Source organism: Melospiza melodia, chromosome 1 (assembly GCF_035770615.1).
Source record: "Melospiza melodia melodia isolate bMelMel2 chromosome 1, bMelMel2.pri, whole genome shotgun sequence".
NCBI lineage: Eukaryota > Metazoa > Chordata > Aves > Passeriformes > Passerellidae > Melospiza > Melospiza melodia.
In genome coordinates, this window is record NC_086194.1 from 164584728 (window position 1) to 164604959 (window position 20232).

The 20232-nt window shown below is 38.8% G+C and overlaps 1 protein-coding gene across 2 annotated transcripts in view; it reads right to left on the bottom strand.

Annotated features, from left to right (window-relative positions):
• The window catches only part of ADCY8 (adenylate cyclase 8), a 115887-nt gene that overhangs the window by 84848 nt on the left and 10807 nt on the right, over positions 1–20232 (bottom strand). For both annotated transcript variants that reach the window (XM_063174259.1, XM_063174252.1), the window contains exon 2: positions 1053–1202. In XM_063174259.1, coding sequence (XP_063030329.1) covers positions 1053–1202 — 150 coding nt within the window. The remainder of the gene's footprint in view (positions 1–1052; positions 1203–20232) is intronic.

A 20232-nucleotide genomic window follows, 5' to 3' on the forward strand; every position in this document is an offset into this window, starting at 1 on the left:
ATCCTGCAGTTAAAAAAAAGAACAGACCATCCTAGATAATATCCCTCAAAGTCTTTTCAGTCAGCAATGGCTGCCGAGATGTTCTGGCAGAGACCCCTGGCATTACTCAACACAGTCATGTGTACTGAGTCATTAAAGTCCAGAACAGGATATCTTCCTAGAACTCTGTATAGGAGCATGACTTTCAGGGGGCAAATGAAATAAATTTGAGAAGCTATGTACATATTTATACAGCAGGGCAAAATGAAAGGCTAAATTCATCTAAGAATGATACAGCAATGTAACATATGTGATGCAGGTGCTGCTCCCTTTGTGCAAAGTAATAAGCAGCAAACTTCTTTCAATTCAATACTTATTTTGGATCACAAAAGATGAGTACCTTAGATCAACTATACCTGTTCAGATCAAAAGTGCACCTAACCCAGTTTGCTATTGCACACAGGGCCAAAGGTTGATTTTTCAAGAGTTTAAGAACAGAGAAACAGAACAGTGATATTTGGCTGCAGCTGCAAAAATCCATCTATGAGCCTGAAGGGATGCTTTAGTATTTTCTCTAGATTCTCTTTGATGAACTTGCTTAGTTTTGAAAGACTCACAGAAGCAGTCAGATTGGAAGGGATCACAGTGTGCCGTCTGGTCCAGCCTCCCTGCTCAGGAAGAGCCATCCCAGAGCACATGGCACAGGATTGCATCCAGATGGTTCTGGAGCATCTTTCCCTTGAGTAATGCAATTTTTAATATCTACAACACTCTGAAATGTGAAATCCCCCAGCTTAACCTCTCTTGTGTAAAGAAGCATTTTTAACCACCTGCCAGGTGCTGCTTCATTTGATGGCCTCTTCTGTGGGAAAGAATGATGAGCAGCCACTCTATTCATCCTGTTTCCTAGGGGAAATCGTTTAGATGCCACATCAACTCGATACACACCAGCACAGCAAGAGCATAAAACCTCACTTAACCTGCTCAAATCAGGTGGCTACAAACTCCTGGTCTTGTCCAACTATCAACACAGGTTAGTAGAAAAGCAGGAATGTTGTTCCTGGTGACCATACCTGTCGCTGGTTTTCTGTCTCCAGTCTCAGCCTGGCTTCCACGCACCTGCGGGTCTCCAGGAAGGCTTGGCGCTGTGCCCTGTCTGATAGGTAGCTAATGAAGATTCCTGCAGTGTTCATACACATAAATAACACTGCCTGAGCTGCAATCTGCAATGAACAACAAACAGGATTTGATTAGACAGGAGAAGCAAAAATATCTGTTCAAAAAATGAAAGAGAGATGAAGACAGCTTTGTGGGCTGCAAAAATAGCAGTTAGGAAAGTTTGCATAAAAGAATGTCTTGGATCTTAAGTAGGGACATCAACTTTGTAAATTGTCTCTGCCTTGAGGATGAGATATGCAGTATTTGGGGGCATAAACTCTGGTTGAACCACAAATTTTGTTTCCAAAAATTGACTCACAGAGCTCTAGCCAGGAATGATTACAAATGTAATTAACAATTTGTTTTTGCACTGCCTCTTCTGCAAGAGAAACTTTGTGATTTGTTCCATGGCTTTAGTTTGGGAAGCAAGCCATAATAAGGAAAACAAAGAATATCAATTAGCTATGAATTAATATCAGTGACAATAGGCATTGTATCATTAATATCAGTGGCAATAGTTATTGTATTATTATCAACCAATTCGAATACATTCATTTTCAGTTGATGTCAAAGCACAAATTTACACAATCTGAATTCTGAACCAGTCAACAGGGGAGGCTGAAAGGACAAGCAAATTCTTGCACAGTCAATGCCTTTGTTCACAGAGTTTTTCTTTGCTGAAGTCTACACAAGAGCTGAACTGGTTTTCCTTGTAGAAGCTGTGCCACAGCTTCTTCCTTTTCCATATGAACTCAAGAGAGCCAGATGGGAGTGGATCCTTGGGCAGTGTAAATTTCAGTGGATTACTTATCTGTCATTGACCTTTCTTTGTGCTCTGCATGTTTATAAGGCAGGGCACATCAACACCATTGAAGTGAGGACTGGCTGGGAAAGTGAGTAAGAAACATTCGACTGCACTAGAGAGAGGAAAAGTTTCTGCAGCCTCAGTACCTTCATCCACTATCTCCGCCTTGTAATTAGTTGAGATTTCAAAGGCTTTGATAGCTATGGGTGATACATACAGGATCATAACAACACCAGAACAACTGCAGCAAGGCACATCAAGTGTTCATCATTCAGGATCCTCTCTCTGGTGGTGGAAAATGTGATGCTTTGTCAAAACAGTCTTGAACACTCCAGCAATCTGTGATTGCAGAACATTTTGGGATAGGCATTGTATTTTCTTACTATCCTCTAATAATCAGTTTTCCTAAAATCCAAGTGTTGTTTGTCCTATTAGAGGTCTCCCTAATCTCATTGTGATGCTTTGACTCAGATCTGCAGGTCTCACTTCCCACAGTCATGTGGGTTTGAAAGTGAGATCTGATATCAGGCCAAAAGCATCAGGCAGAAACTTCAGCTTTATATATTCCCATATTTCTGAATCTGGAATATTGTTCTACTATAGTACAGGGAATTAATTTGCAATTCATGTGCCATGATTAAATAATAATGCATATCCTGGCTCCAGATGAAGTTTTGTTTAACCTTTTCCAGTAGTAGATGTCTAGACAAGGCTTGTGAGAAGTAGGGCATGATTAGCATGATCCTTGCATCTCCCTGTCTTCAGGATCCTCTAAGCTGGAGGTGGCATACTCACTGCACCTGCACAACTTTTCCTGATGCCTTTATCAAGTTAATAGTACATTTGGCTCCTATATCACTCAATAATAAAGATTTTTAACAATTTAATTAGGTCCTTTGTGATAAAACTCTCTCCTTTTGTTTCCTTCAATTGACAATTTTATAATTTATTTGAGTGCTACATCATGTGTAGTAACAGTGAGTAACCATTTCCAATTAATTAGCTCATCACCGTTCCTGATTTTACTGACTTAAAACATAACCCCTTACTTTTACTTTTTAAAAAGGAGGAATTTGAGGCTCTTTAGTCACTCTGCATGTATCACTATTCTCTCTTTGCACTTTCTGCCTTTTTCCTGTTATCTGCCATATCCTGTTTTACTGGAGACGTTGCCCTGGACCAGCCAGCTTCCCCCAGACCCTCTCTGCCTTTGCTCCAAAATAAATCAGGGAAGGCAGTAATTTATGTATGAAATAACTCCTTCTGGTGCAAGCTACTAAGAGGTGTATGATGATCTGACATGAGATTGAGACTCTCTATCAGAACTAGTTGAGAACTGAATTGTTCAGCAGGACAACTGGAATCAGCTGAGGGAGGTTGGAGGAGTCAACTTTTCAAACCTTTTTGACTGACTTTGAACTTTGACCTGGGCTGTATTTTCACACATACTAGGAAGGTTAGAGTAGAGGGTGAAAAAAAAGAAAATCTCTCCAGAACATTTGAAAAGTGAATTTCAACAGTGAAAGCAGTGACAAGGTGGCCTCCTTTGCTAGCAAATTCATTTGCAATTTCCTGAGCCCAGTTCAGTCACCCATCTCTGCTAATGCTCAGGACTTGTACCACTCCCTTCAGCAGATCTCCTTAGAGTAAATGCACTAGAATTTGTCTTTCAATTAGATTTCATGGGTACATAATTTCATTTGGACAAAGGGAATAATGGAAAACATGTTACAGGTAAAACAACAGCTTATGCAGGGGCAGAATTGGCTTTCCTGACACATGGTAGTCTGATTGAAATCACTCCAAGGAGTAAAGCACTGTGACTTGCAAGGCATACTAATCCGGGGCTCTTGTTAATAAAAGAACAAAAAGACATAAGACTTGGGTCTTTAATTGCTGTTCCTTTTTTCTAGAGCTTACTGAGGCCAATTTGAGAAGTCTTGGAGGATTTTCTACAACTTATCAAGGCTACAAGCCAGGACACACTCTGTTTTTTAAGATGTACAGAGTTTAATATCTTTTTGACTGACCTGAAAATAATCAGTGCTCTCACAGTAGGGAAGCTGAGGCATAATGTGAAAAAACAAAATACTTTCACAACATTTATAAGTTTATTTGTACCTTTCACAGCACTTAAATAATGAAGAATAGCAGCACAGCAAGAGATCATAAAAAGCCATGAGTGATGTATTTTGATTTTAAATGGGGCTCTGAGGAGGGGTGCTTCTTGAATATTTAAAAAATGCAATGAAGGTACCCTTCACGACACTGCTTGGGAATATGTCTGTAACAGACACAGTGTAACACCACTGTCCCTGCTGAACCTGCAGTTACACATAATCACATAATAGGATAAACAGAGCTAAAGGAAGTTACTTGATCACTGAGGCAGTAGAATCACAGAATCACAGAGTCATCGAGGTTGGAAGAGATCTTCAGGGTAAGCCATTCCAAGCATCAACCCAGCAGCACCATAATCACCTTTAAATAATATCCAAGGTTCCACATCTAGATGCTTCTTGATTCATTCCAGACTCCACTGCCTCCCAGGTCAACTTATTCCAATGCCTGACTACTCTCTCAGAGAGAATTTTGTTTCTAATATCTAATCCTGGCACGATCTAATTTAAGACCATTTCCCCTTGTCCTTTCACTTGAGACATGGCAGAAGAGACTGACACCCACCTCACTAAAACCTCCTCTCATGTAGTTGTAGAAATTAATGAGGTCCCCCTGATTGTCTTCTTCTCCAGATGAAAGAAATCACTTGTCAAATAAATGGTCACTTATGAAGTGTCCTCCATAAAGGCACCTCAGAACCCTTTGCAAAATCATTATGAAAACTAGCAAAAATCAAAAGATATGAGAGGATGCAAGTCAGACAAATAGTTTAAATTTGAAAGAACACATTGATTGAAATAACATCATTTTTATCTGCCACTCATATAAAAAAGTCTTTGCCAAGACAGCTGAAACCAAGGAAACATTTTGAGTTGATTTGGGAAATACCAGGTTTCAAAGAAACAACTAAAAGGCATTGGGCATGGCTCATCAGGAGGAAGTGATAATCAAAGCAGGTACAATATAGTAATGCAAGAGAACAGGAGAGGGAAAATTAATTGAAAAGATGGTAAAGTCACCCCTGTGTCTGTTGTGAAGTGGTAGGTAATCAGCTACAGGCAGTTTTCAAGGCAGAGTTGAATCTAGGTCAGGAAGCAGGATGGTCAGAAGGGTACAGGTGAGATATTGGGATAAGCACAACAATTCTTAGGCATTTCTGCTATTAAGAGCACCTAGTTGAGTTGGTCTTCCTTAGGAGTTTACACAGAATCCTGTGAGTTTATGAATAACTGGAAGCAAGCTAAAGGTTTGGCAAAAGTCAGAAGTTTCAAGACTTCAAAAATCAAAACTGAGCTGTGTTTTAGGTTTACCATGATTTCCCTTTTTGAAACATGCAGTTAATTTAAAGCCATAAGGCCAGCCATTAACAGATGTTTATGGAGTGTATAGTGATTGAGTTCAGCACTTCCAAAGAATACATAACCTGAGGAAAAATGAATATTTATGAACATTCAACAAACCAAATGGATTGGAAATATGTTGATTGATAGACAGCCCTAAAAGATTGCAACTGATGTAACTTCATCATGAAGTTGAGACAACAACAGCATATATCCATGTGGAAAGCACAGTGGAGGCAGAGGAGAGAAAGCTGAAATTACTCTGAAATCCAGAAGGACAGTGAGCTTGTGTGTTACTACCTCAAGTGCAGAAATGCACTCTAGAATGTTTAGCAGAAATAAACCTATTATTAACCTCTTCAGCAGGCAATTTTTTTCTGCCACATAGAAGCAGAGCAGTGTTGGGGCTGATGTCACCCAAACACATGTGAGAAGTAAACAAGTGGCTTTCAATGTAATCTCCAGCTAGGCATTCTCAGGGCTTTAGAAACAGATTAGAGCATTTCTTGTCTGTTTTGGAAAAACAGGGAAAGTAAACTCGTGTTTCTTAGAGAGTGTTTTCAGCATGTGCCACATAAAGAACTGGTTGCTATGGTAATTATGATTGGATAACTAAGTTTGGAGAAGCATTTTGATTTTTCATTAGTTGTTTAACTAAAAATAGAAGTTCACCACAATGTTGTTTTTTGTAATTAAAATGTCTCAGAAAATTCTCTTTCCTTTCTCGATCACTGTCTTTCTTGGGTTATTTGAGGGAAAATAAATGCTTTCATAAGAACTTATCACCAGGAATGGACTGAGAGTTGCACAAGAAGACTAAAATGCTGTACTTTCTCTAAAATAGGAACATCTGGCATCACAGACTCTATGGCTCTCTCACTGCTGGGCTGCAGCAAGCCTCTCTCTCCCACTGAGAGTATGACTTTATGAATCAAAGCTCTTGGCAGAGAAACTAGTAAGTACCTGTTCCTCTGTACTGCCTTATGCCCACCTTGATCCCTCAGTACAGCTTCCCCTTCACTGTGCCAGATCAATTATTTGTGGGACCATACTGTGAACTATATCAGGGAACTTAGCCAACTTAAAAAACAAACATTTGGTGTTGGCCATATCTAGAGCAATCGTCTGATTAAGTTCACAGCACAGCCTCCACAGGAAGAGGAAGCATGTGAACATTCATAGCTGGCACTGCTGCCAACTCATTAATTGGAAATCATTGCTGCCTCATTGTTAAACCACCTTGTAAAGAGTGTTTTTATTACTAAAGTTCACTTATTCTGACTTCTCCTGGGTCTAACTGCTAAATTCCCCTGGCTGTGATAAAAGGCAGTTTTGTTTGTTTTAGTCTGTGGGTGCTTCTTCAGTAACTTTTATTGGAAACCAATCTGGCACACAAAGGTGCCCAAACTGCTGCCTTGACTTTCTGGAAAACTCAGCTGTCCCTGATCCTCTCTACTTTCCAATACATAAGTACAACAGATGTTTAACTCCTACTCACAGCTGGAGTGAGTGCTACTCCTTAATCTGATCTACATACACGTACTTTACTGAAAGACAGAAATATACCACACCCCTGGGAAGACAGGGATGGAGAATAGCATAATGATTATTTCTGCTAAAGTTAGACAAGCACAGACTATGATGGCTAAGAACAGCTTTACCCCACCCACCCCAGATTTGCTACATGTGAAAGAAGCCATTTGTACCAGTGTCACCATCTGATTTCGTGTTTAGAACTGAATTTTGTGGATCAGCTGTGCACAGCTCCTATGGGAACATTGGCTGATTCTTCAAAAACTCTGATCTTATTTATGTCTCTAGGAGAGCTGAGACCTTTTTAGATGCCTGATCTTGCTACTTTACTAGAGCCGTCATCAGAGGACTTCACTGTGTGCTTAGGAACAGTCCGGCCTTTAAGGTGCATAAAATGTGCAGCCTGCAAGCAGGTTGGCCCTATCAAATCATAGAGTGTACCACAAGAAATTATTATATAACCTTCAGTGAAAACAGCTGGTTTCAGACAAAGTTTTCTCCACTCTGCTGCAGAATATTCTAACATGAATTTTTGTTCTGTTAGTGATTTAGAAAACAAAAACCGTTTCCCCTCTGAACAATGGCAAATTTGCATACAATCAATTGTTCCAGTTCAAGATAGTATTTGAAAAGACATATCTTTAATATTCAGGATTCCGTTTTGTTACTAGAAAAAATAGCTGTATCCTTTGTTGTTCCTCCTCCCACTGAATTCATTATTGATTGTCAGATTAAGTCGCTTATAAATAGCTAAAGCCACACAAATTTACTAAGTCAGCTACCAATTATGGCAAAACTTTTGCAACATGGTGTGGTACAAGAGATCTTCCAAGAAACTAATATCAATCATAAAAAATATCATAATTATATCATATATAATTTCAGACACATAAGTACTGACATAACTGAAGGATGTAGAGGCAGTCAAGCATATACATAACCCTGCTAGTGCCATTGAGCAGCCCCAAAGTTTCAACATAACTCCGCCTAGTCTCCTTGAGTTTATCTAAAATTTAGAGTTCAGGAATAATTTTAATAATAAAATAAATCTATTCTGGGACTTTGGATCTTTTTTTGGTACTTTTCTTTTTTATAGCTGCCAAAGTGACTAGACATGACTGAGACAATGTCAGTGGCAGGGTCATAGCCCATGCATACAGGGCAATGAACAAAGATAGGAAAATGACCTTCACTTTTTAGAAATTCTTTTCCATGGCTATAAGGTATTTAGCTGAACTCTCTGACACTTACCTAGGAACTGATCCTGAACTGTGCAATGAAATCTGGTGATCACATCTCCAGTTCACTGAGCAGCACAGCCCCCTTTTGTCATCATTTTTATACAGAATGCTGTCACCTCCAGATATCTAACATGTTCCCATTTAGAAAAAACAATCTTGTCTTTTTGATGCAAATAACTTTCTCCATTCAGTGTTTTCTGTGTGTTTCTTAAGTACCTTTTTCCTCTGCTTTAAGACTGCTGTATTGCAGGGCAATTACAAGGAGAAATCTAAAGACAAATCTTCCAGACATAAATATTTCATTGCCAAAAAACATCACTTTTCTTGCTGTGTTTATAAGTTAACATAAAGGGTTCAGACAGAAATCTCTTCTCCTCTACAAATATATGTGACCTTGAAACCAGAGCACATGTACTACAGAAATACTTTCAATTACCTGTGCTGTCTAACCAGGAGATCCTGCAACAACACACAAAAAATCCCAGAAAAAAATAAGGCACAGCAAAATATCCTGTGCAGTAGAGAACACTGAAGCAGCCTGTGACAGTCAGGGAAAATTATGAAACAAAGAGATAGTATTTCCCAATTCATTGCTCAGAGGGGAGTGCAAAGCAGCTGTTTCTCTTCCTTCACTTCCATATTTCAGACTCATGAAGCTCTGTCTGACTGAAATTTTCCCTATACTTTTCTATTGCCAGTGACAATAAATTGGGAGGAGCTGTTGATCCCTCGAAGACAGAGAGACATTTCAGATCAACCTGGACATGTTAAACACCTGGACATATTAAACATACAGCAATCATCAGCTGTATGAAGTTTAACAAAAACAAGTACTGGATTCTGCACTTGGGACAGGGCTGTGGAAAGGGACCTGGGGGTCCTGGTTGATGGCACGTCGAACATGAGTCAGAGGTGCCCTGGCAGCCAAGAGTGTCCTGAGGGGCATCAGGCACAGCATTGCCAGCTGGCAAAGGAGGGGATTGCCCCTCTCTGCTCTGCATTGGGGTAGCCTCACCTCAAGTCCTGTGTTTTGGGCACCAGAGATATCAGAAAGATATAAAGCTATTAGAAAATGTTCAAATGTTCATGAAGATGGTGAAGGACCTAGAAAGGAAGACAAATGAGGAGCAGCTCAAGTTACTTGAGGAGACTGAGGGGAGATGTCATCACAGTCTGTAGTTTCCTCATGAGGGGGGGCAGAGTGTCAGGCTCTGATCTCATCACTCTCCTGACCAGTGACAACATTCAAGGGAATGGTTTGAAGTTGTGTCAGGGGATACTCAGGTTGGATATTAAGAAAAGGTTCTTCACCCAGAGGCTTTTTGGGCCCTGGAACAGGTTCTCCAGAGAAGTGGTCACAGCCTCAAGCCTGACAGAGCTGAATGAGAACTTGGACAATGTTCTCAGTCACATGGTGTGATTGCTGGAATTGTCCTATGCAGGGCAAGGAGCTGAACTTCAATAGTCCTTGAGGATCCCATCCACCTCAGGATATTCTATGATTCTATGCAGAAGCTGCCCATCCTTACAAACTGCATATTTACTGTTCAAAACTAATATCCAAGTAATTATGTTCAAAAAGGAGCCACATTCCATTTAAAGCTGCTTGAGAAATAAATTACTCCAACTGAAAGTAAGAACATCTAAACAAAGATTTACAACAAATTAATCTGAAATGGGGAAGTATACCCATGACTTCCTGGATATTGAGAATTAAAAATAATGCCTCTGGGTTTTTTTGAAGCAACACTTACGAAATATTAAATTTTCTCCTTGCATTTCATGCAAGGATATCTGAGTGGTAAATAACTGTCTCTGAGTAGAATTGTACTGTACATTTGAGAACCAAGCATTAAACATCATCTCACTGAGTAAAAATTCCAGCTGACACTTGGTCTGGAAAAGTCTGAGAGCATCACTGAGTTTAGGATGAGCCTGGACAACCTAGAAGTAGTATGCCTAAAGTGAAAGTCACTTCTGGAAATTTTCTTCAAATTATTACAATAGTTTTACCTAAGTCGATGTTAGATAGACAAAGCAGAAAAATCTTAGTAGATCTCTTATCAGATGGTGCAACCAATTAGGAGTATTGAAGGAAAAAACCAAACACATCAAAGCTGTTTTACAGCAGTGGAAAGAGTTTCACTACATTTTAAGGAGATGTGAATTATGTAGTGTGCATTCCTGCTAAGTATTTTTGGGGTGTTGTTCTGCACAGCTGTTTTCATTGCTCTGGATAATGGCTCTTATCCAAAGTAAGATGTCAAAGGGTGACCAATTATTATGTTTGTAGGGCTGACAGCTGTTCCTCTTTTCTAGCATAGGTCATTGCCCTTTCCTTCGGATGAATTGTGCTCACGTCCCAGAAATTACCTGCAGGACATACTCCATGGCTCTTGCCACTGGAACTGGCAATTGTCAGAATTTGTGTGCAGGTGACCCTGCCTTGGTGCATTCCACAGAGCTCTAACAACAAGAGAAGCTTTTTGCTATTCTTTCTAGTTATGTTAGGCCAGGTTGTATGTATTTTCATCTGAATTACCAAGCTATGTCCATAGGACAAAGAAAGAAGCAAGATTCTGCAAACCATTTTTCCCTTTTGACATTACAATGGAAAAAAATAAAGTAATAGCAAAATGTAATGATCTGAAATTACTCTTGAACTCTTTATCAAGAAATAGACACCCTTTTGAAATCCACTCTAGTCTGTGTGAGAATGAGACTAATACCTATTAAAAAGTGATTTAGTTTAACTGAAATAGTACTGAGAATACTAATGAAAAATACATGAGGGATATCAGTGTCAAGTGTACTTTTCCAAAACCTGCTTGTATTCTGCTGGGAAGCTCTAATAATTAGCTGTGTGTGTTAATCAGTGATACCTGCTGGCAAACAAATTATCCCTTCCAGCTGTTATTTTTTAAAACTATTGACCTAAAATAATAATAAAAGAAAAAAAGGCCAAAACAGTGATGAAAACAAATGTTTTTACACTTTATTAGAATTTTGCACAGCAGGCCAATCTCAAGGCTATGCTTTCCCTGCAATTTGAGCTGTAAATGGTTGCCATTTTGCATGGGTGTCACTGGTGATAGAGTTTGCCAATGAATTCACAGCTAATTGATGTGTGAGACAGCAAGAATCAACTTAGAGTCCCCTGATCAGGTTTTAGCTTTGCTAGAACAGAAATAATATGGAAAATATCTTCTCCCTCCAAATTTCTCATCTTGGCTGTTCTGCTTCCACTTTAAATTATTTTTTGAAAAGTGACCAGAAAGCTCCAATAAAAGAAATTTATATTCCTGTCTTTGCTTTTTCCCTCAGTATCTCCTTTTGTTGCTGACTATGATGACCTGAAAACCAGGAAAAGACAGAACTCAGCAATTCCATTTTTAGAATCCTTTCCTAGCAAAACCTTGAAAAACTCCAAAAGAAAAAACCCCAAACACCTATTTTCTTAGCTGTCCTGGTTGAGCTGTAAACATGAGATTAACACTTACTTCAGAAAAATCTTGGGCATATTAAAAGAAGTAGTTGTAGTCTGACTCCAGTGTACACAGAATTTCAAGCATCCTTAACCACACTGAGAACCAGTGCTAAGGCCTTGGGAGACTTCAGGAAATGGAGAGCCCATGGAGATTTGGATAAACTTGCAAGGAAAACTTTAGGATGGCTGGGGATTTGTAATAGGGCCCAGGAGACTTTGTCCTCCAGGGCTGAACTTAACATGTCTTAGGCACAACAGATGACATGAGTCACTCAATGTTAAACAGGGATTTTATTGATATCTAATGTTATTTGATATTTCCTTTAAAGTCTACTTTATCTTGAGTCTTTTAAGCTATCATTTAGGAATACTCTAATATAAAATATTAGGAAAATAGAGAAAGGACATGGGAGCAAATGGAAATGTACCAGACAAAAGCCATGAGAGGTTACAACATTCCAGGCCTGCTGGATTAAAACTTTATCTCAGAGAGTTAGGCGAGGACAAACATTTTCCTTTGTGAAACCTGTGGGTGTTGTTCTGCTATTAGTCATGGTGAATGCTTCAGGGTGGTGAGCTAGAAGAAGTCAAACTGACATCAAAAGTACAGAGAGTGCTGTGGGAAAGAGTTTATTCAGTCCTTGGTTGACAGAATATACCAGAGACAAATAATGAAGGATTAGGCTTCTCCTGACACTTTGCTAGCAGAGGAGACATATAGTGTAGGATTCATTTTGCACTGACAGTGGTGTGATTTAGGACTAATTCCTTTGAAGGCAGTGGCTTATTCTGGTTTAAAACAAGGATGGGATTAACTTCAAACCCTGATATTTACCGTGAGCCAAATTCTCCTTGCCTGACAATACAAGCCATGCCTTTGTTTTCCCTGCTTGTATAAGCAGGAGAAACAGAAACTGGACTGTTCATGGAATATTAAATAAATGACGCAAAGCAAAACAAGCTCTGTCTCTAATGTTGAATAATGAATCCTGCTGATACAAGGAATGCTGCTGGAAACTGTTAAAACTTGGTGGACATAAAATAACAAGAGAAGCGCCTCAGATTATTTACATAAGGATGGCTGGGTACAGGGCTTGATACAATGCACATCCATGAATGTTGTGCAACTATTTTTTCAGTTTGGGTTGTGTAAAGGAATCCACTCAGCAGCAAGGTCAATGTTTACCTGCTCACACAGAAGCTGATTGTCTTCAAAAGGAAATTTTCTTGACCGAAACAGTGTTTGCTCTTAGTGAGTATTGAGCTCACAGATTTAATATTTAAGTCAATATCCCTGTAGTCTGGATACATAAATATTGTGCTTCTAGAAGCACTCAAGCAGACCAGTCCTTGAAAAGAAATTGAGTGTGGTTTTGGACATGCTAGGATATGAATACCAAGCCTGATGACACTGTGTTTTGTGGCACAAAAACCATCCCATCATTTCAGCCAGGAATTAGCTGATAAAATTGATTTCTTGCTGGAATTTCAGGCAGGGGGGAGAACATTACTTCTGAGCTTTAAAAAAGAAAACCAAAGACAATCAGTTTCATAAACTGGTCTTCCAACTGGTTAATATTTTTTGAAAGCCAGACAGTTCTAGTAGTTAAATTATGAAAGGGTTGAAGGAGAAAGGTCACAGGTAATGACAGGGTTCAATGACACTTCATTGAGTTTAATGCTTGATCCAGATTCCATCTGTTTGATGGAGATATTCATCCTGGCTCTGATGGTTTTTTAAGCAGTCTCTTCCAACAATCTTGATCTGTTAGATATCAGAACATGAGTGAAAGAATGACATAAAGCATTTCAGAAATCCTAAGGAATCGCTTATGGCCCCTTCCTGACGACAATTTGAATATTTTGGTATCCCTACAAGGATGAAATCAGTTCTCACTGCACAAGTTCTGCCACTCAGCCAGATACCATTGATCAGATTGTTTCAAACGAAAAAAAAAAAAAGAGAAATTTTCTGTCCTTAAATTAAAACAAGATCCCAGCCAAGCTCCATTGTTCAAGTTATTTTCTTGTTATTTAGATAGTGTGGTGCTGAAAGCAATTAAAGGTGTGTCTGTAGACAGCACCATGAACTCGGTAGTTGTTGATATAAAGCTGATGTCTCACTGCTGACACTGTACAGTAGCCATGTGTGTAATCTATATCAAATTCTAGATAGAAACAGGAACAAGTTCAAATGACTTCTCCTTGTTGTCATCCTCATGAATATTCACATCCATTTGTCAGCATGATTAATCATTATATGAGTACAAGCCTTACACATTTTTCCAATAAATACACCATGTAGTAGTATCATAAATTACTTTTTCCAGGCATTTTGGTCTTCTTTCTTACCTTCTGACATGTTCCTATATAGTATTTTACAGAGTTTATAAAAAAAGACAAGGACTCTAAATCATGCCAGTTACTGCTTTTAGGGACAAAGATATTGATTATAAAAGTAGATACATCACAAGATGATATTAAAAATTCAAATATTGAGGAACAATACCTGGAGACAAGCAAGATAAATATGGAGAACCAGAACAGTTTCATGAAGCGCTAATTTTAAAAAAAGTTTGTGCTTCTTTGTTAAAATTTTCAGTTCTTGGAAGAATTTGGAAAAACCCCAAACTCCACCTGCACATCTTTTATATTTCCCTAGTAAGTAGTAAAGCAGTGCAATTGCTGCATTTCTGAAAACCTCAGACTTTTAGGTGTGGAAATGCCTTTCTTGGGCTGATACATGTCTGGTGGCCCCCAGAAGGGAAAATGTGGCAACACAGAAATATTTCAGTTTCAGAACACACCTGCAGCATGTGGGAAGCATGTGGCACTCCGCAGCTCCCAGTTCAACTGGAAAACTGAAATGGAAGAGTCATTGTCACTCAGAGCTGCAAAATCCCTCCTTTGGGGGGTTTCAGCTCCTGCTGACCTCAGTATTCAATAAAAACTCTTTGGTGGATGACATCTGGAAAAATGCATCCTAATTCATACACTTCAATCATCTTTAAAATTATTATTATGATGAATAACCCAGGATGTCCTACCTTTACCTACCACCTGACTTCCACTAAGAACAAGAGTAACTGTATTTTGCCTTTGTGTTTAATACCATCGTCCCTCTTGAACAAAAAATCCAGCATAATTTGCAAAGTACTCATTTTTCAAAGAGAGTCCTGTGTCTAGCAGGAGTAGAAATGGTTGTCTGAGAATCTTTGATTAAAGTTGTCTGTATAATTACTTTGAATGCCTTCTACTGATTTCTGCAGTCTGTGAAGGAAAGCATTTTGCTGAAAGACTGAATCGCCCTTCACGACATGAAAAATGGGATTTAAATATCCTGCCAAGGTCAGAGTTTATTGCCCTTGAAGAGAACATTAGCCAACAGGTTCCCCGAGTTAAAATTGTCTGCTACTAAGGCCTTTCTCTTTATTGGAGAAGGAAGGGAATATTTTGTGTCTGTTTAACGGTAAAACCCCAATTCCCTGTTGGTGTCAGAGCGGGATCTCAGCCCTATTAGGGAGCTCTGGTACTCCAGTGACAGAAAGTATCCTCAGGTCAAATCAACCTGCTGGGGGTGTCACACATGGAGAAACTTGGCAAGAGACAAGATGTTCCATGAGCAGTCCCAGAGTTTAGGATGGATTTTTAGATGCAAACTTAGAGATAGGACTCTTCCACCTCTCAATGATGCTCCACATACTCAGCAAGCATTAATCAATCTCTGTATTTACTTATGTACTCCTAACTGGTTTCCATTATCTTCATGTGCACCACATATCTAGGAATAGTCCTAAAGTCAACTTTAGTCCCAAAGATTTCTGAGACATATTTTTTAATGTACACAATTGCTGAAATATTTGCTTAGAGCAGGAACAATGAGGAAAATTCTTATTCTTTATAATTAGGTGGTATATGCACATTTATGCAATAGAAAGAATCTAAAATAACACTGCTCCTCTGAATATATTTATGTATATATATATATATATATATATATATATATATATATATATATATATATATCCATGAAAATAAATTAATCAGACTAGGATAATGATATAAGATGAGGAAGATTAAAGGTGAAGTGAAATGAGCTGATGATGACCTAAAAATTTCAATGGGCAAAAATAGCCCCTTTTCAACCAACAAATTTACTCTGTTTTTTTGGCTTTGAAGTTTACATGACTTTACTAGCAACACATTCTCTCCACCAGCTGTTACTCTCTTGGAAGAGACAATCAGATTCTATCATTTTCTTGCACCATCAGCAATATTATTGGCTATTATTTGATCAAAGATTTCTGTAGAAAACCACAAATATAAATACCCAAAGCTGGGCCATTTCAGTCTACATAAATTAAAATAATTCAGACTAATCCATCAGCCTCAGGGCAGTAATCATTATATATATGAAATTGTTTACTTCTTTTGAAACTGGGAGTGAGAACACTTTGCATCATAGTCAAAATTAGGAGCAAGTTTCATTTAATTATAGAAATTAGGGCATGAAAGGGCCTTGATAAGTCACTTAACCCATGCTCCTGGGTCCTGGTTATTACCTAAATCACTCCTAAAAATTGTCTGTCTAAATTGCTTAATTATGCCTCAAGGTAAAACCTTCCAAGCAAAATGAGGTTATTGAAGATACTGTTGTTTTTTCAAGATTTCTCTACTATCTAATGTAACTATTCCATAGAATAACTTAACCCATCATGTCACAATCACTCATAGATGAAACAAAGAGCAATTGATTTCTTCCTCTCTATAGCAACCCCTTCCATATTTGAAAGTTGCCACACCTGTCTCTTCATTTTAGAGTGATCCTCTGTCCTGAGAAGTGAAAATAAGCAGGATCCACTGCAACTGAAAACTGTATTTTTAAAGATCATCAGTGCTTTCTTGGCAGAAAGTTAGTTTCTACTTTTATTTTTTTTTAAAGGAGAGTTGTTGGATAGATGGATCTGTTGCTCAAAACATTGTTCTAACTCTGGTAGACTGCCTGAGGGTAAATCTGCCCCCAGCTTTCTTTGGCACTTAAGACTGCTGAGAAAGCCCCAGGGAGACCACAGTACCCACACACACACACACAATTATATCACATCTTTGAACATAAACATAGTGATCTCACCATGTGAAACTCAGGGTACTGGTAGAGGAATTTATTTTTTTTTGCTGGTAGAAAGAAAAACATATATTACTAATATTTTTCAAACTCTTTCACCTGTAATATTGCACAGACCATAGAGATCTAGGAAGTGGAGACAGAATTGTTCCCCAAAAGATACATGGAGTGAGCATGTACCTGATGTTTGCTGTAAGCCTGTGCTCTGGCAGTGCTTGATGTCCATAGATGGGGATGGGGAAGACAAGGTTGCTGCTCTGAGCTTTGAACCATATGATGGCGAAAAGCCCATAAAACAATTCCCATGAAGAAATGAGAGCTGATGACATATGGTGGACTCTGTAGTTTTAGGTTTATGGTTAGACTTGATGATCCAAAGTGTCTTTGTCAGCCAAAATGATTGCATGATTCTATGACACAGACCTGCAGGCAAGGCCCTCCCATGACTTGGGGCCAGAATGGACTGAAGTCTGTGCAGAAGGCACAGCATGTAAACCAGGTCTCATCCTGTAATGACAGGAAATGTGCCTTGAACATAACCATGTAACCATGTTCAGCCTGGATTCCCATGTTAGGTCTGCCCTCCAGATCCTCAGTAGATATTTGTATCTGCATTCTTGAAACAATACCTGTACTGCTATCACAGAATGGAAACGACTTCTGGAGATCGTATTGTCAGATCTTCCTCAAAGCAGGATCACCTGGAAGCTGCTTAGGACCTTGTCCAGTCAGATTTTGAAAATTCCCAAGAATGAAGACTTCACAACATCTCTAGGCAACCTGTCATAGTGCTCATTCACATTTAGAGTAAACAAAGATTTTTTTTTTAATGTATAAGTGGAATTTATTGCATTTCAGTTAATGCGCATTGACTATCATCCTGTCTCTGGGCACTGCTGAGAAAAATTTGTCTCCTTACTTTAGAGTAACCTATTCACACATAATTATCAGATTAGCACCCCTCACACATCCCTGTTCCTTCTCATTCCAGCCTGAACAGTCCCAGCTCTCTCAGCTTTTCCTCATTTGGCAGCTCCTCATAGCCCTTCTCTGGACTAACTCAGCATAGCTAACCATCTATCCTTCCATGTTTGGGAGTCCACAAGTTTTGTACAAAGTCTGCAAGAAAATCTGGGGGTTTTCTGTGTATTTAGGTGTTTATGATCTGGATATTTAATGATTTCCTTATTTGTAGGATACTCTAGCATTTTCTTTTTTCCTTGTCTGAGATTCCTTGAATTGTCATTCTGTAGTTAAGGGCACTAAGCTTTGACTAAACACCTTTCAAGCTCTCTTAAAATCTGCAGCTGTTGAATCCACATTGCTGTTAGCCAGAATATGACAGTTTGATTTCCAGATTATAGTTTAATTATAGTAATTAGAAAAAACATCTCTTAATTAATGGTGCGCATATTTTCCATTTTTAAATTGCACCTATAAACCATCTTCAGATATACACAAACTTTATGGACATAGTAAATATTATTTTGACTTGCAAATGTAATTACTGAGCCCAAAAGCAAGTTACAAAAAAAGGAATAAAAGCATTAAATTTCACAGCATTACTTTTGCTGAGTATTTGCATCATATAATAAAAAAATATGTAAATCTATGAATTGGTCTGAACCTTTAGAAATTTAAATATGAAATCTTGCTAGATATATACATTGCTTTTAGATTAAAAAAATCAACTAGGTCAATCTAAATTACAGAAGCTTTGCATTGCAAAAGAAAAACAGAAGTGATCTCAAATCCTCTTCCTTCTTGTACACCATCAGACATGTTCTTTAATAAATTCACTTGGATAGACCATTTTTAAACTCGGAGTGGAAGTTAGCATGTTCTGGTGTCATGGAAAGAAATCTGGCCAGCAAAGTTCTGTTAACTGCTTGAAGAGGAATGGAGCAACTGCCTTACAATCTTTGTACAAAATCTAGGGGATATTGAACAACTTAAACTTATACCAATCTTTATGTATACGAGAGTTTTTCTTGAGTTTTAAATAATTGACATGTTAAGGTTCATTCTTTTACACTCGTTCTCCAAAGTCACATTGACTTGGAGAGTTCTGTACTTAAAGCTTTTGAATTTTCTTACTTTGATTGTTGATGAGATCTGAAGTAACTGAATGCTCGTGTTACATAATATACCAAGCAGTGTTATCAAAGAAGAGTGGTTGTCATCAGAAACTGTACCTTAAGAATAACCAGACACAAGTATTTTTGCAGGGAAGAAAGTAATAAGCCATTGAAAAAATAATTCCTAAGCAAGAAGAGCTATTGAGATTATAAGAAGATTAATGGGGGCCTACCATCCCATAGCATCGTACAGAAAATAGGAGCACTTCATGTGCTCTTCTGGCATTTCTTACAGGTGGCTAATGGAACACAGCAGACAAAAGCAATTCCATTAGCAAAAATTAAATACATGTAATAAATTCTTCTCTCCCTATTGTTGTCAGCAAACTGCTATTGCTGTCAGGATTGCAGAGAACATGTAAATTGTCCTAGCATCAGTCAGAGTGGCATTTGCCCACATTTTGGAATGTAAAAATGGTTTTACAGCAATTTGTTAAACTTGTACAGCCCTTTAGGCAAGTTTCATATGACTTCAGTTCTGCTTAAGTCTCAAAAAAGAATCTTCACTGGCTTCTCTCAAGGACCTTCAGATCCTTGAGTAATCTCCCGTAAATCTCTCTGACCATATTGAGGTATACTATATCCTTGATGTTTCAGAAATAAGTTACTATAAAGAATCATAGAATCAGTCAGGCTGGAAAAGACCTCTAAGACCATCAAGCCCAACTGTTAACCCAGCACTGCTACGTCCATCACTAAACCATGTCCCTAAGTGTCACACCTACATGACTTTTAAGTCCCTCCAGGGATGGTGACACCACTACTCCCATGCACAGCCTGTTCCAGTGCTTGACAATCCTTTTGATGAAGAAATTTATCCCATTATGTAATCTAAACCTCTCCTGGGGAAATCTGAGGCCACATTCTCTTGTTCTCTCGTTACTTGGGAAAAGAGAGCAACGCTCATCTGGCTACAGCCTCCTGTCAGGCATTTGTAGAGAGTGATAAGGGCTCCCCTGAATCTCCTTTTTTCCAGGCTGAACACCCTCAGCTGCTCCTCCTCAGACGTGCTCCAGACCCTTCCCCAGCCCCGTTGCCCTTCTCTGGACACACTCCAGCCCCTCAATGTCTTTCTTGCAGTGAGGGGCCCAAAATCAGACACAAGATTTGAGGTGTCACCAGTGCCAAGTACAGGAGGACAATCTGTGCCCTGATCCTGCTGGCCACACTATTGCTGACACAGATCAGCTGCCATTGGCCTTCTTGACTACCTGGGCACACTCTGGCTCCTGTTCAGGCAGCTGTTGACCAGCACTCCCAGGTCCTTTTCCACCTATATGATACCTAATTTTACATCTTCTCAGT